Consider the following 17,695-nt stretch of genomic DNA (forward strand, 5'->3'; position numbering starts at 1 on the left):
CAAGAATTCGACAGATAATTTCTGTGGCTTCTGAAAATATTTTTTCAAGAGCGTTCCTGAACATAGCGTTCCTGAACATGGGCCCAAACACACGTGACACGGACTTTCGTTTGGTCATGTTCACACACGTTTACTTGACAAGTACTTGACTAAGAAAAGGGCAAAATGTAATACTTTGAACAAAACTGTTTCCTGCTCGAAACGAGTTTTCAGATTATCGAGCAATGCAACGAAACGAGTTCTCGAGAAGTCCGTGATCTTAAATCATTAACTTAACAAAATCTGGTTTAACAGGTTTTGTTATCAAGTACATGAAGAGCCAGTGCTATAAACAAGAATAAGGTCTTTAAAAAGAAAGAAAGAGAGGGATTATTAAAATAACATTAGCCTACTTATTTCGACACTATTTTTCGGCAAACTATGTCGTGATTTACATAATGATCATGAGTGAAATCAATGAAATGAATGAATCTTAACTTAAACCTAACTTGAACCATCAGATGAAACCACTAATCAATATAATCCGAAAGAAAACACTTACTAGAAGGGGATTCAAAGGAGAGGAATATCCACGGCTGTCCTGGCGGGCGGGTCGCGGGGAGGGAGTAGGAAGGTTTCATGTCTCCTGGATGAAAGAGCACAGCGGCGGCAGAGTCAAGGAGTCGGTGATCGTACACAAGCTCACACCTGCTCTCCGGACACCGGCGGGACACTTGCCTGATGGGATACACTAAATAAGGCAAGGTCTGGAGTGTCGGTGGCAGTGGTGGCGGTGGTAATGTTTTGGGAATGAGGTTGAATCTAGATTATTATTCTTTCCTTTTATGATGCGACTCCACTGCTTCTGCCTCGGAGGGAAACTTGAACTTATCCTTCAGGCTTCAGTATTTCCTAGCCTGAATAGGTGACGTAAATAATGCCTTTCCCCAATCCGGAATGAATCGGGTAATAATATCAGAAGGAGGAGGCAGTAGCCACCTGCCGAAACGATAATTACTCTCAGTGAGATCTAAAGCACTGGAAAAGGGGATGCTATGAACTTATCATTAAACCCAGCGGTGACCTCACAGAACGTTTCCCTTTGTGTCTCACAACACAACAGGGCAGTCATAGCCTGCCCTCTAAAAACAACTCTCTTCCTTCATACAAGACTAAAAGTACCTAATTACACACACACCCTTCACTCAAAATTCAAAATTATCAAGGCGACTCCTACACCAGTCTCGGAGTCCCTATCTCGGGATTAGACCACAAATGTAGTTCAATCTGTAGAACATCACCTCTTCTCTAATAAACCTCAACTTCTTTTCCTCACTGAAACACAGGTGTCTGAGGCAACTGGCAGTATCCCCTTTTCTGTTCCCTCCTACTTTCTCTATCCTCATTTCCAATCCAAAGCTGGATTTTGGGTTTATGTGCGCAATGACTTAACCTGCTCTCGTGCCCACGCTCTTGAATCTTCCGAGTTTTCCATCACCTGGCTATGACTACAGAGTCACTCTCAAACTAAATTTATCTGTGTTGTATACCTCTCACCTAATTCCTCTGACTAAAAATTCTTTGACTACTTAACTTCCAAAGTGGAGCACATTCTGACTTTCTTCCCTTTTGTGGAAATCTCCATTCTTGGAGATTTCATTCTTCACCACCAACTTTGGCTTTTCTCTCCCTTCACTGACCATGCTGGTGAATTAGCCTTCAACTTTGCTATCTTCCACGACGTAGAGCAACTGGCGCAACATCCTACTCGTATTCCTGACCGTCTTGGAGATACGTCCAACGTTCTTGACCTTTTCCTAACTACTAATCCTGCTTATGCTGTCACCCTCTTTTCTCCGTTGGGCTTCTCCAATTACAATCTCATATCTGTATCTTGTCCTATCGCTCCAATCCCTCCTCAGGATACTCCTGAACGGAGGTGCCTCTAGTGTTTTGTCTCTACTAGTTGGGGGGACATGAGGATGTATTTTGCTCATTTTCCTTGTAATGACTACTGCTTCCGTGTCGGAGATCCGTCTTTGTGTGCCGAGCGCATAACAGAGGTGATAGTGTCTGGCATGGAGGCGCACATTCCTTACTCTTTTTCTCGACCTAAACCTTCCAAACCTTGGTTTAACACAGCTTGTTCTCATGTTATACATGATAGAGAGGTACTTAAGCCTTCCGTCACCAGAATCTCATGCGCTTTATATTTCTGCCCGGAGCCATGCCAAGTTTGTTCTCTAACTAGCCAAAAACTCCTTCGTTGATAGAAAGTGTCAAAATCTTTCAAGATCTAACTCCCCTCGTGACTTCTGGCATCTACCCAAAAATATCTCCAAGAACTTTGCTTCTTCTTCCTTCCCTCCTTTACTTCAACCAGATGGCACCACTGCTATCACATCTATCTGTAAAGCTGGACTCTTCGCTCAGACCTTTGCTAAGAACTCTACCTTGGACGATTCAGTGCTTGTTGTTCCCTCTCTTCCACCCTCTGACTACTTCATGGTATCTATTAAAATTCTTCGCAGTGATATTTTCCATGCCCTCCCTGGCTTTAACCCTCTGAAGGCCTATGGACTTGATGGGGTCCCTCCTATTGTTCTCTGAAACTGTGCCTCTGTGTGTCAACCTTGCCTAATCAAACTCTTTCAATTCTGTCTGTCAACATCTACCTTTCCTTCTAGCTGGAAGTTTGCCTACATTCAGCCTGTTCCTAAATAGGGTGACCGTTCTAATCCTTCAAACTACCGTCCTATGGCTTTAATTTCATTCCTATCTAAAGGTTTTGGATCTATCCTCAATAGGAAGATTCTTAAACACCTATCATTTCACAACCTTCTATCTGATCTCCAGTATGGGTTCCATCAAGGCTTTTAGATATTTTAGTGAAACTTTTGTTGTTGCATTGGACATAAAAGCTTTTGATAGAGTCTGGCACAAAGCTTTGATTCCCAAACTACCCTCCTACGGCTTCTAGCCTTCTCTCTGTAACTTCATTTCAAGTTTCCTTTCTGATCGTTCAATTGCTGCTGTGGTAGACGATCACTTTTCTTCTCCCTATATCTATTAACAGTCGTGTTCCTCAGGGTTCTGTCCTGTCACCCACTCTCTTCTTATTAATCATCAATGATCTTCTAAACCAAACTTCTTGTCCTATCCACTCCTGCGCTTATAATACCACCCTGCACTTTTCCACGTCTTTTCATAGACGTTCAACATTTCAAGAAGTAAACATTTCACGCAGGAAAGCCACAGAACGCCTGACTTCTGATCTTTCTAAAATTTCTTATTAGGGCAGAGCAAATTTAGTAATGTTTAATGCCTTAAAAACTCAGTTCCTCCATCTATCAGTTTGACACAGCCTTCCAGACAACTATCTCCTATTCTTCAGTTTGAACTGTCCCCTTCTTCTACACTGAACATTCTCGGTCTGTCCTTTACTTATAATCTAAACTGAAAACCTCACCTCTCATCTCTGGCTAAAACAGCCTCTATGAAGTTAGGTGTTCTGAGACGTCTCCGAAAGTTTCTCTCACACCCCCTCTCCCCTAACTGCTAACTCTGTACAAGGGCCTTATCCATCCATGGAGTATACTTCACATGTATGGAGTATACTTCACATGTCTAAGGGGTTCCACTCATACCGCTCTTCTAGACATGGTGGAATCAGAAGCTTTTCGTCTCATGAACACCTCTCCTCTAAATGACTGTCTTCAACCTGTTTCTCATCGCCGCAGTGATGGGTCTCTAGCTATCTTCTATCACTATTTTCATGCTAACTGCTTTTCTGATTTTCATAACTGCATGCTACCCCTCCTTCCGCATCGTTCCTGCCCAAGACTTTCTTCTTTCTCTCACTCCTATTTTGTCCACCTCTCTAATGCAAGAGTTAACCAGTATTTTCAATCATTCATCCCTTTCTCTGGTATACTCTGGAACTCATTGCCTGCTTCTGTATTTCCACCTTCCTATGACTTGAATTCCTTCAAAAGGAAGGTTTCAAGACACATATCCTTCAATTTTTTACTACTGCTTTGGATACTTTTGTGGGACTGGCATCTCAATGGGTTTTTTTTTTATTGGATTTTTGTTGCCCTTGACCAGTGTCCCTCCTACATAAAAAAAATAAAATAAATGAAAATTACAGGCACTGCTAGTAATTCATTGCTGTGAAACAGCAATTTCAGAACAGTAGTGTGTCTGGCGGAACAAAATGTGCGATGTGACCTGACAAAATTGAAAAGCATCTGGCTTATTTATTTTTTCTAGTCAGTTGCAATGTTGCATCCCTTGCTATCTTCTACCGCTATTTCCATGCTAACTGCTCTTTTGATTCTTCCAACTGCATGCCTCCCCTTCTCCCTCGGCCTCGCTGCACAAGAATTCCTCCTTTCTCTCACCCCTATTCTCTCACTCTTATTTCTCAGGTAAACTCTGGAGCTCCCTGCCTGGTTCTGTATTTCCACCTTCCTTTGACTTGAACTCTTTCAGGAGGGAGGTTTCAAAGACATTGATCCTTCAGTTTTTGACTATCGCTTTGGACCCTTTTCGGGAACCGGCATCTCAGTGGGCTTTTTTTTTCTTTTTTAATGGATTTTTGTTGCCCTTGGCCGGTGTCCCTCCTACATAAATAAAAAAAAAAAAGGGGGGGGATTTTATGTGTAGGTATACTGTCAGCACATGAGGGGACTCGGGATTAAAGTAAGACGCTAAACACAGGAGAAGTGAGTGCCACAGGTTATTGGACTTCTTACGTCAGGTGTCTCCTCTTTATCACTGCTCTGCTGTGCATCTCATTGGGTATCAATCGCACATGACATTTCCACACGCTTTTCTTTATTATTTTTTCTAATTACCAACGTACTGAATGGGAGTAAAAAAGAACCATTTGGTAAACGAGGAATAGGAGAGATAATACTCTTTGGCCCCCGCCCTTGAGGGAAGGAGTGGGACTGGTCATATCAGGCTGAACAATTCTTAGTTAGTTGTTACTGTGCGGAGAAACTCAAGTCGCTACTCACATTAAAAAAAATGATAAATGATCAAATAATTAAAAAAAAAAAAGAGAGAGAAAAGAATCGGCCGTAACCTTCATTTCACATGAGTGTTTCTCACCTGAAAAAGATTCGCTCCCAGGTGAAACTCTGCTCTCCCCAAAACGATGTCCAAATAAGGATGCGCTTGGGTAGTGGACACGCCTCACCTTCGCCCCCGCTCAGTACCTCGCCTGTCACGGGCGGAGCCACCACGCTGCTGGGCGCGTACATACACACACACACACACACACACACACACACACACACACACACACACACACACAGTGAGTAATGTGTTACCATAATCATAATGATAATAATATTTGTGATGAAACTAAATAATAATAACAGTATTAAGTGGAAAGTGGTGGTGAAAGAAAATACTTAAGGAATATGAACATATATACGTCCTGTAACTTTCCTTATCATAGTATAATTTTTCCAACCATGCCACTTCATGTCTCTTACTTCGAGTGTATGAACGCTTTAAGGAGGAGGATTTAGAACACGTGCCATCCTGTCCCGACGAGGCACCAGGAGGATTGGTGACGGCGTCGTTAGGCCTATCAACACTAAACATTAAGAAAAAAGAAACACTTGGTAGGCACAGAACATCACTGACGAAGAGTGCCGCGGAAAGCGTAAGGAATTACTCAATGTAAATGAATAGTGAGAGACTTAATTCTTTAGGATACCATTACTTACTGAAGCGTTCTAAACCAGGGAGGGTCTTTGGTAACCCGTGACGTAAATCAAGCTTCACATACCGTCATAGTTTACTCTGTAATCTGTAGTACTTGATGGAAATTGCCCTTGATGGAAATCGTACTTACGTGATTGACAAATTACATCGTTTGAGATAACATGAAAGTCCTAATATTGTAACGGTTTCGAACGCCGTCCACCCCGTAACCTGACGCCCGGAACAGGTAATATATGTATTTCTAATATTGCTAAGTTAATTAGCCATCAGGAGATGTTTTGTTTTCGTCAACAACTTTGATGACTGATCCGACCAAAGTAGCAACCACGATTGCTGCAACAGACATGTGGAGCAAAAATGCAATGTTGATGCTGCAAGTGTCTCCCGGGAGACAATGAACCAAGTCTTTGTTGTTGTGGATATACGAGAGGAAGCAGCTCGCATACTTCCTTCCACGGGGAACGCCACGAGCTTGAACGGCTGTTGGGCACTGGACGCTCGTATGCTTATTAATGTGCGATGAACGGTGAAGGACAGATGTACCAGTAGGATAGTAGTGTAGCTGAATGTGGCAGGCAAACAAGTTGAGTATGAGGAGCAGAGTATGTGAAGCAGTAGCCGAGTTGAGTTTGCTGAGTCATAGTCTGAAGTGATGGCTAATCATCCAGGTACGCAGTTCCCTTGCACCATAAAGTGACAAATTGGATTCCGTTTCAGAGCAGACTCAATCCACATACGGCGTCGAGAGCATTCTCCAGTCTCTGTACATATATTCATATAATTATACAATTTATATATATGATACATAAAGAACGAAGTCTCGAAGACTGTTAAACTCTCTCATCAACACAAGCCCAAGTATTTGTCTTATAGATTTCCCCACAAACTGCATATCCTGTTTATTTATTTTTCTTATTCATTTTTTTGCGCAGGTAGAAATTGATGCGAAATAGACAGTCAGACAGACAAGGCGTGGTGCGACTTACCCTCGTGGAAGGCGAGCACCTTGCATTGTGTTGATGGAAAGAAATCCACAAAGCGTTCCCAGCGTTACCGATACCATCACCATCAGCACCACGCCGCCTCTTCGCATCTGTACTTGCATGCACGCCATCACCGCCACGAATCTGGGCGTCTCTCAGGTGTGGAGATGAACACTAGGACTCGAAGCCCCGATGCGTCCAACTGGAGCTGAGCAATGGACAGAAAAGGACCTCATTACTTGTCCATGAGAGAGAGAGAGAGAGAGAGAGAGAGAGAGAGAGAGAGAGAGAGAGAGATTAAATCACTATTGATATGAAAACCTCCGTTTTTCGCATCTTAACGGTGTTTAACGTAGTTCAATGTTGACATGCAATGAACAACCTCGAAGACGTGCTCAGGTTACCAACACCTGGAGTCTCATCCACCCCTTGTGGCCTCCCTACATGAACACCCTTCCCCACCAACACCTACAGACATTCACACACTCATCCACCGCCGCGCTCACACCCACGCCAACACTCACGTCCACACGCTGCGCCATGCCTATGCCCGCCTGGCGTCACCAGCGGACTCCTCACGCGCTCATTCTCAACTACTTCAGGGCTGTCAACACCCCGTGATATCTAACTTTCGTCCGGCTGTCACTAACACACACACGCGACGGATCACACAGTGCAGCTCAGGCCGTGTATACAACTTCCTCGTCGCCCACACACGCGACAAAAGGAGTAATAAGCATTGATCAGCCACACACACTCTGGGTCGTTCATATATGTATATATAAAGATGGCTCATCCATACAGTGTTATATTGTAGAGGAAAGTGTTGACGCACAGCATTAGCAGCATTTCTTTTCTTTTTTTTTTGGGGGGGGGAGGGGAGGGGGACTACATTTCGGGAAATACAGTCTTCAGACCGTCAAACTAAAACATAAGCTCCTGTGACACCAACATAATAATTCTGAACACACCCCATTTTGCCGTGGAGGGCTCCTGTTGGTGGATAGAAACCAAATTATAAACTATGTTAAATATTAAAGACGCTAAACGTTGTGCAGCGATGTTTAGTGTTGAATGTTACAGACGCTACACGTTGTGTAGCGTTGTTTAGTGTTAAATGTTACAGTCGCAAAACGTTGTGTAGCGTTGTTTAGTGTTAAATGTTACAGTCGCAAAACGTTGTGTAGCGTTGTTTAGTGTTAAATGTTACAGACGCTAAACGTTGTGTAGCGCCTGTTACATTCAACAGGTTGTGTTTTGGTTTCCATCCGGCAATAGGAGTCCTCCACAGCAAAAGAAGGAGTGTGTTCATATTATGTTTGTGCCCCAGGAGTTTAGGTGGTTGACACTTATGACCAGCAGGTCAGTCGCTTTCGTTCTGTACTCGAGTGATATTTTCTTGAAACGTAACCAAAAAAACAAATGAATGCTGCCAGTACTATGCGACACGCTTTTCTCTGCAACATAACATTCCGTATGGAGAAGCCTTTCTCTTAAATTATATATATATATATATATATATATATATATATATATATATATATATATATATATATATATATATATATATATATATATATATATATATATATATATATATATATATATATATATATATATATATATATATATATATATATATATATATATATATATATATATATATATATATATATATATATATATATATATATATATATATATATATATATATATATATATATATATATATATATATATATATATATATATATATATATATATATATATATATATATATATATATATATATATATATATATATATATATATATATATATATATATATATATATATATATATATATATATATATATATATATATATATATATATATATATATATATATATATATATATATATATATATATATATATATATATATATATATATATATATATATATATATATATATATATATATATATATATATATATATATATATATATATATATATATATATATATATATATATATATATATATATATATATATATATATATATATATATATATATATATATATATATATATATGAATTTCAAGCTACGTAGTCCCATATGAATGGAACTTCGTCAAAGTCCAACACAAATGTATATTCAGTGTGCCGCCAAGCGATGAGTGGAGTCTGGGAGTGCAGTACCAGGTGCAGACGACGCAACACTCACGCACACTAAGTCTGAGCGCCACCCTTGTACTGCCGCCCAGCCGCTGCGTAGTGCTGTTTCATGGGTCAATATCATCGCTAGTTTTTAACTCCATGGTTATTACTCACCCCGAGCCTTGAAATGCTGCGCATTGTTGAAGCGCGTGCGCAGTAGCAGCTGGAGAATAACTGTGGCGTGGGTTTATGTTCACTTGTGCAAAAAAGAGAAGCGAAAGATACACAAACAAGGTAAAAAACGTTTCTCTCTCTCTCTCTCTCTCTCTCTCTCTCTCTCTCTCTCTCTCTCTCTCTCTCTCTCTCTCTCTCTATGAAAAAGCTAAACGTTGTGGTTGATTACTGCCGTGAGTACGGGATGGTATTAAATGAAAAGAAGACTAAATTTTTAGTGATTCGCGGCACAGAGGAAGATACCGTACCGCTAGCAGCACACGACATTAAGATAGATTATGTTCATAATTATCTTTACCTGGGAGTGTGGATAACCGATGACGCGAGGATGAATACAGTAGCAAATCTGCATGAAACTATGAATGAAGCACACATAAAAAAAATTGCAATATTTTGTACTGCGAATAATAACATGCCATACATATACAAACGTAAAGTGTTTGATGCCGCAGTAACGTCTGCCCTGCTTTATAGTGCGGAAACATGGCTATTAGATCACCCAAAGAAGCTGATACTTCAGTATAATAGAGTTGCAAGATGTTTATTGAGTGTAAGGAAATATGCTAGTCCCGATTTATGTTTGATTGAATCAGGTATACACCTTTTTTTTTTTTTTTTATGTAGGAAGGACATTGTCCAAGGGCAACAAAAATCCAATAAAAAATGTCTACTGTAATGCCAATCCCATAAAAGGGTCAAAGCAGGTCTTGAAACCTCCCTCTTGAAGGAATTCAAGTCATAGGAAGGTGGAAATACAGAAACAGGTAGGGAGTTCCAGAGTTTACCAGAAAAAGAGATGAATGATTCAGAATACTGGTTAATTCTTGCTTTAGAGAGCTGGACAGAATAGGGGTGAGAGAAAGAAAAAGTCTTGTGCAGCGAAGACGCGGGAGGAGGGGAGGCATGCAGTTAGCAAGATCAGAAGAGCAGTTAGCATTAAAATAGCGGTAGAAGACAACTAGAGATGCAACATTGCGGCGGTGAGAGAGAGGCTGAAGACAGTCAGTTAGAGGAAAGGAGTTGATGAGACGAAAAGCTTTTGATTCCACCCTGTCTAGAAGAGCAGTATGAGTGGAACCCCCCAGACATGTGAAACATACTCCATACATGGAGTATACAGAGTTAGCAGCTAGGGGGGGTGAGAAAAACTGGCGGAGCGCCAGTTCTGCTTACCAAAATTGGCCCACTAGATACTCAAATTAGTCGCCGGAGCTTCAGCATTCAAGCAAGCTCGGCATCTCACCCATTTAAAGTTTGAGAATAGGTTGAGGACGTTTCGTCCCCAAGACCTCTAATCATTCGTTTTACCGGATGAAACTCCTCTGTTTCCGAGAGTACCAGCTATCCTGAGGGAAACTTCGGAGGGAACCAGCTAATAGATAGTTCGATTAGTCTTTCGCCCCTATACTCAGCTCTGACAATCGATTTGCACGTCAGAATTGCTACGGACTTCCACCAGAGTTTCCTCTGGCTTCATCCTCGCCAGGCATAGTTCACCATCTTTCGGGCCCCAACATGTCTGCTCATGGTACTTGCCGACAGCACGCGCGCTAGGCTACTCCGGACAGAGCAGGATCGGAGGGTGGAACTGCGCAGGACGAGCCCCGCGGGAGAGAGGCCGAACCCCCCCCCCCGACCCGACGGAACCCGCTCAAAGAAGCTGTTTTAGCTAGACATGAGATGTGAAGTTTCCAGTTCAGATTATAAGTAAAGGACAGACCGAGGATGTTCAGTGTAGACGAGGGGGACAGTTGAATGTCATTGAAGAAGAGGGGATAGTTGTCTGGAAGGTTGTGTCGAGTTGATAGATGGAGGAATTGAGTTTTTGAGTTATTAAACAATACCAAGTTTGCTCTGCCCCAATCAGAAATTTTAGAAAGATCAGAAATCAGGCGTTCTGTGGCTTTCCTGCATGAAATGTTTATCTCCTGAAGGGTTGGACGTCTATGAAAAGACGTGGAAAAATGCAGGGTGGTATCATCAGCGCAGGAGTGGTTAGGACAACAAGTTTGGTTTAGAAGGTCATTAATGAATAATAAGAAGAGAGTGGGTGACAGGACAGAACCCTGAGGAATACCACTGTTAATAGATTTAGGAGAAAAACAGTGACCGTCTACCACAGCAGCAATAGAACAGTCAGAAAGGAAACTTGAGAAGAAGTTACAGAGAGAAGGATAGAAGCCATAGGAGGGTAGTTTGGAAATCAAAGGTTTGTGCTAGGCTCTATCAAAAGCTTTTAATATGTCCAAGGCAACAGCAAAAGTTTCATCAAAATCTCTAAAAGAGGATGACCAAGACTCAGTAAGGAAAGCCAGAAGATCACCAGTAGAGCGGCCTTGACGGAACCCGTACTGGCGATCAGATAGAAGATTGTGAAGTGATAGATGTTTAAGAATCTTCCTGTTGAGGATAGATTAAAAACTTTAGATACGCAGGAAATTAAAGCAATAGGACGGTAGTTTGAGGGATTAGAACGGTCACCCTTTTTAGGAACAGGTTGAATGTACGCAAACTTCCAGCAAGAAGGAAAAGTAGATGTTGACAAACAGAGCTGAAAGAATTTGACTAGGCAAGGGGCAAGCACGGAGGCACAGTTTCGGAGAACAATAGGAGGGACCTAATCAGATCCACAAGCCTTCCGAGGGTTTAGGCCAGCGAGGGCATGGAAAACATCATTGCGAAGAATTTTAATAGGTGGCATGAAGAAGTCAGAGGGTGGAGGAGAGGGTGGAACAAGCCCAGAATCGTCCAAGGTAGAGTTTTTAGCAAAGCTTTGAGCGAAGAGTTCAACTTTAGAAATAGATGTGATAGCGGTGGTGCCATCTGGTTGAAATAGAGGAGGGAAAGGAGAAGAAGCAAAGTTATTGGAGATATTTTTGGCTAGATGCCAGAAGTCACGAGGGGAGTTAGATCTTGAAAGGTTTTGACACTTTCTTTTAATGAAGGAGTTTTGGCTAGTTGGAGAACAGACTTGGCATGGTTCCAGGCAGAAATATAAAGTGCATGAGATTCTGGTGATGGAAGGCTGAAGTACCTTTTGTGGGCCACCTCTCTATCATGTATAGCACGAGAACAAGCTGTGTTAAACCAAGGTTTATAAAGTTTAGGACAAGAAAAAGACTGAGGAATGAACGCCTCCATGCCAGACACTATCTTTTATGCGCTCAGCACACAAAGACAGGTTTCTGACACGGAAGCAGCAGTCATTCCAAGGAAAAATCAGCAAAATACCTCCTCAGGTCCCCCCAACTAGCAGAGGCAAAACGCCAGAGGCACCATCGCTTAGGGGGATCCTGAGGAGAGATTGGAGCGATAGGACAAGATACAGATATGAGATTGTGATCGGAGGAGCCCAACGGAGAAGAACGGTGACAGCATAAGCAGAAGGATTAGAAGTCAGGAAGAGGTCAAGAATGTTAGGCGTATCTCCAAGACGGTCAGGAATACGAGTAGGGTGTTGCACCAATCGCTCTAGGTCGTCGAGGATAGCAAAGTTCACCAGGATGGTCAGTGAAGAGAGAGGAAAGCCAAAGCTGGTGGTGGACATTGAAGTCTCCAAGAATGGAGATCTCTGCAAAAGGAAAGAGGGTCAGAATGTGCTCCAATTTGGAAGTTAAGTAGTCTAAGAATTTCTTATAGTCAGAGGAGTTAGGTGAGAGGTATACAGCACAGATAAATTTAGTTTCAGAGTGATTGTAGTCGTAGCCAGATGGTGGAAAACTCGGAAGATTCAAGACCGTGGGCACGAGAGCAGGTTAAGTCATTGCGCACATAAACGCAGCAACCAGCTTTGAATCGAAAATGAGGATAGAAAAAGTAGGAGGGAAGAGAAAAAGGGCTACTGTCAGTTGCCTCAGACACCTGAGTTTCAGTGAGGAAAAGAAGATGAGGTTTAGAAGAGGATAGGTGGTGTTCTACAGATTGAAAATTAGATCTTAGACCGCGAATGCTGCAGAAGTTAATGGAAAAAAAGTTGACGGGGGTGTCAAGACATTTAGGGTGGTCGACAGAAAAACAGTCCGACCTGGGGACATTTATGGTCCCCTCCCCAAATAGGGACTCCGCGGCTGGTGTAGGAGTCGCCATGATGATTTTAAAATTCTTGAGTGAAGGGTGTGTGTGTTATTAGGTGCTTGCAGTTGTGTGTAGGAAGAGAGTTGTCTTTAGAGGGCAGGCTGTGACTGCCCCCTTGTGTTGTGAGACACAAAGGGAAACGTTCAGTGAGGTCACAGCTGGGTTTAATGATAAGTTCACAGCAACCCCTGAACAGTGCTTTAGACCTCACTGGGAGTAATTATCGTTTCGGCAGGTGTCTACTGCCTCCTCCTGAGGCAGTAGGAATGTGATAGCCAGCAGGAGACCGAAGTTTGTCGAATCTAAGTTAAGTGTGCCAGATAATGAAGAACCTTTCCATATCGCGTATGAACTATGCAGAGACGCCAGTACCCCGGGGTACAGATTCGTAACACAAGCACTGAGATACGAGGGTATTAGTAACCCACTAAAAGAAATCAAGAGAAGAGTCAGAGAAAAACCTCCTTCAGCCTCCAAGTATGTAGGTTACAGGACAATAATTAACCCCTAATTATATGTGCACCCAGTCTATACCAGCACTGAATTCGTTCCTGACTACGTGCGACAACCACTGACCAGGCTCCGCCTAATGTCTCACGACCTGAAGATTGAGACAGGAAGGAGGAACGGAACACCGGTGGAACTACGGCAGTGCTCATGTGATGAGAATGTAGTACGAGTCACATGTTCTTTTAGATTGTGTTCTGTCTAGGGATTGCAGAAAAATATATAACACACTAGATTTTAGTAATGTGAGTACACTAATGGAGAGAGATGAAGTAAAAGATCTATTTAGTTATATTCATGAAGTGCTGAAAATCTACTCATAGATATAAGGTCATAAACTTTATGCTCTTATCTGCACAAATTTTCAGTTGTGATTTACATGTGTTTTTCTTTTTCTTTCTTTTTATCTGGTAGTTAGAAGATAATTTATAGTTGTATAATAAAATCATGTTTTTTACGGTTTTGGTGTAATATTTGTACAGTGGTTAATTTTAACTGTTAAGTAGGGAGACAGACATTTTAGAATTTGTATTTTATCTTGACAAATTCTATTAAGAAGTTATTCTTGTACTGTTTTTATTGTGTATGTTTTATAATCTTATGTTTGTGAATTTAACAATAAACTAATAATAATAATCTCTCTCTCTCTCTCTCTCTCTCTCTCTCTCTCTCTCTCTCTCTCTCTCTCTCTCTCTCTCTCTCTCTCTCTCTCTCTCTCTCTCTCTCAAGAAAACTTCGATCAGATTAATCATTTGGTATTTATAACACCCACTCCTAGGTGCTAGACTAGGGAGTATATCTTCAAGGTATAAACCATATACTCGTTTCTTCTTCTGGTGCTTTACTTGACTTGATCTTGAAAGATGTGGTGAGCGGTCCAACTATACTTAGAGATAACATTCCTAACCACTGTAACCTTGAGTGTGGATTTTTAAGTAGCAATGTCACTGTCTCGGAGGCCAAATTATCACAAAGTCAAACTCTGGCATTCTTAAAGTACACAGGAGAATACAGATATAATCCATAGGTATAATTCAGAAGTGTAATTCACAGGCCTAAGTGGAAGTGTACTGCTGGGTTATCACAGACTAAACGCCTTCCTTTCCTTACATGAGCTATTCACTGTTGTTCGCTGCTAGAGTGCAGCTCGTTCCTGGGGTAATCTAACAACCCAGTTAACAGCTTTTGACGCATAATTACCTAAATCATATTATAATCATAATACATTAAATAAACACAACTCTAGTAGTACGTAGCGATAGTAAATACGATATATATATATATATATATATATATATATATATATATATATATATATATATATATATATATATATATATATATATATATATATATATATATATATATATATATATGAGGGAGGAACAAGAACGATCATCCTTTTCAGAAACAGGCTGAATGTAGGCAAATTTCCAGCAAGAAGGACAAGTAGAAGGAGGAGGCAGTAGACACCTGCCGAAACGATAATTACTCCCAGGGAGGTCTAAAGCACTGTTCAGGGGGTGCTGTGAACTTATCATTAAACACAGCTGTGACCTCACCGAACGTTTCCCTTTGTGTCTCACAACACAAGGGGGCAGTCACAGCCTGCCCTCTAAAGACAACTCTCTTCCTCCACACAAAACTACAAGCACCTAATAACACACACACCCTTCACTCAAAAATTTTAAAATCGTCATGGCGACTTCTACACCAGCCTCGGAGTCCCCATCTGGGAAGGGGACCATAAATGTCCCCAGGTCGGACTGGCTTTCTGTCGACGACCCTAAGTGTCTTGACACCCCCCCTCAACTTTTTCTTCATTAACTTCTGCAACATTCGCGGTCTAAGATCTAAATTTCAATCTGTAGAACACCACCTCTCCTCTTCTAAACCTCAACTTCTTTTCCTCACTGAAACTCAGGTGTCTGAGGCAACTGACAGTAGCCCCTTTTCTGATCCCTCCTACTTTCTCTATCCTCATTTTCGATCCAAAGCTGGATGCTGCGTTTATGTTCGCAATGACTTAACCTGCTCTCGTGCCCACGCTCTTGAATCTTCCGAGTTTTCCACCATCTGGCTACGACTACAGAGTCACTCTCATACTAAATTTATCTGTGCTGTATACCTCTCACCTAATTCCTCTGATTATAAGAAATTCTTTGACTACTTAACCTCCAAAGTGGAGCACATTCTGATCCTCTTCCCTTTTGCAGAGATCTCCATTCTTGGAGACTTCAATGTTCACCACCAGCTTTGGCTTTCCTCTCCCTTCACTGACCATCCTGGTGAACTAGCCTACAACTTTGCTATCCTACATGGCCTAGAGCAATTGGTGCAACACCCTACTCGTATTCCTGACCGTTTTAGAGATATGCCCAACATTCTTGACCTTTTCCTGACCTCTAATCCTTCTGCTTATACTGTCACCCTTTCTTCTCCGTTGGGCTCCTCCGATCACAATCTCATATCTTTATCTTGTCCTATAGCTCCAATCCCTCCTCAGGATCCCCCTAAGCGAAGGTGCCTCTGGCGTTTTGGCGTTGCTAGTTCAGGGGACATGAGGAGATATTTTGCTGATTTTCCTTGGAATGACTACTGCTTCCGTGTCAGAGACCCGTCTTTGTGAGCTGAGCGCATAACAGAGGTGATAGTGTCTGGCATGGAGGCGTACATTCCTCATTCTTTTTCTCGTCCTAAACCTTCTAAACCTTGGTTTAACACAGCTTGTTCTCGTGCTATACTTGATAGAGAGGTGTCCCACAAAAGGTACTTCAGCCTTCCATCACCAGAATCTCATGCACTTTATATTTCTGCCTGGAACCATGCCAAGTCTGTTCTCCAACTAGCCAAAAACTCCTTCATTAACAGAAAATGTCAAAACCTTTCAAGATCTAACTCCCCTCGTGATTTCTGGCATCTAGCCAAAAATATCTCCAATAACTTTGCTTCTTCTTCTTTCCCTCCTCTATTTCAACCAGATGGCACCACTGCTATCACATCTATTTCTAAAGCTGAACTCTTCGCTCAAACCTTTGCAAAAAACTCTACCTTGGACGATTCTGGGCTTGTTCCTCCCTCTCCTCCACCCTCTGACTACTTCATGCCACGTATTAAAATTCTTCACAATGATGTTTTCCATGCCCTCGCTGGCCTAAACCCTCGGAAGGCTTATGGACCTGATGGGGTCCCTGCTATTGTTCTTCTTCAACTTCCACTCCACAACTTCTTGTCCTATCCACTCATATGCTGATGATACCACCGTGCACTTTTCCACGTCTTTTCATAGACGTCCAACCCTTCAGGAGGCAAACATATCACGCAGGGAAGCCACAGAACGCTTGACTTCTGATCTTTCTAAAATTTCTGATTGAGGCAGAGCAAACTTGGTATTGTTCAATGCCTCAAAAACTCAATTCCTCCATCTATCAACTCGACACAACCTTCCAGACAACTATCCTCTCTTCTTCAATGACACTCAACTGTCCCCCTTTTCTACACTGAACATCCTCGTTCTGTCCTTTACTTATAATCTGAACTGGAAACTTCACATCTCATCTCTAGCTAAAACAGCTTCTATGAAGTTAGGTGTTCTGAGACGTCTCCGCCAGTTTTTCTCACCCCTTCAGCTGCTAACTCTGTACAAGGGCCTTATCCGTCCATGTATGGAGTATGCTTCACATGTCTGGGGGGGTTCCACTCATACTGCTCTACTGGACAGTGTGGAATGAAAAGCTTTTCGTCTTATCGATTCCTCTCCTCTAACTGACTGTCTTCAACCTCTCTCTCACTGCCGCAATGTTGCATATCTAGCTGTCTTTTACCGCTATTTTCATGCTAACTGCTCTTCTGATCTTGCTAACTGCATGCCTCCCCTCCTTCCGCGGCCTTGCTGCACAAGACTCTCTTCTTTCTCTCACCCCTATTCTATCCACCTCTCTAACGCAAGAGTTAACCAGTATTCTCAATCATTCATCCCTTTCTCTGGTAAACTCTGGAACTCCCTGCCTGCTTCTGTATTTCCACCTTCCTATGAT

General features: G+C 41.8%; 1 protein-coding gene across 1 annotated transcript in view; it reads right to left on the bottom strand.

The window, feature by feature from the left end:
* Positions 1-7,552, bottom strand: part of LOC135115177 (alpha-(1,3)-fucosyltransferase C-like) — a 19,349-nt gene extending 11,797 nt beyond the window's left edge. The window contains exons 1-3 of the mRNA XM_064031676.1: positions 6,708-7,552; positions 5,098-5,232; positions 542-717 (exon numbers count right to left, since the gene is read on the bottom strand). Of these exons, the coding sequence (XP_063887746.1) occupies positions 542-717; positions 5,098-5,232; positions 6,708-6,835 (439 nt within the window). The 5' untranslated portion in view covers positions 6,836-7,552. The remainder of the gene's footprint in view (positions 1-541; positions 718-5,097; positions 5,233-6,707) is intronic.
* Positions 7,553-17,695: the final 10,143 nt, after the last annotated feature.

The sequence above is a fragment of the Scylla paramamosain genome, chromosome 29 (assembly GCF_035594125.1).
Source record: "Scylla paramamosain isolate STU-SP2022 chromosome 29, ASM3559412v1, whole genome shotgun sequence".
NCBI lineage: Eukaryota > Metazoa > Arthropoda > Malacostraca > Decapoda > Portunidae > Scylla > Scylla paramamosain.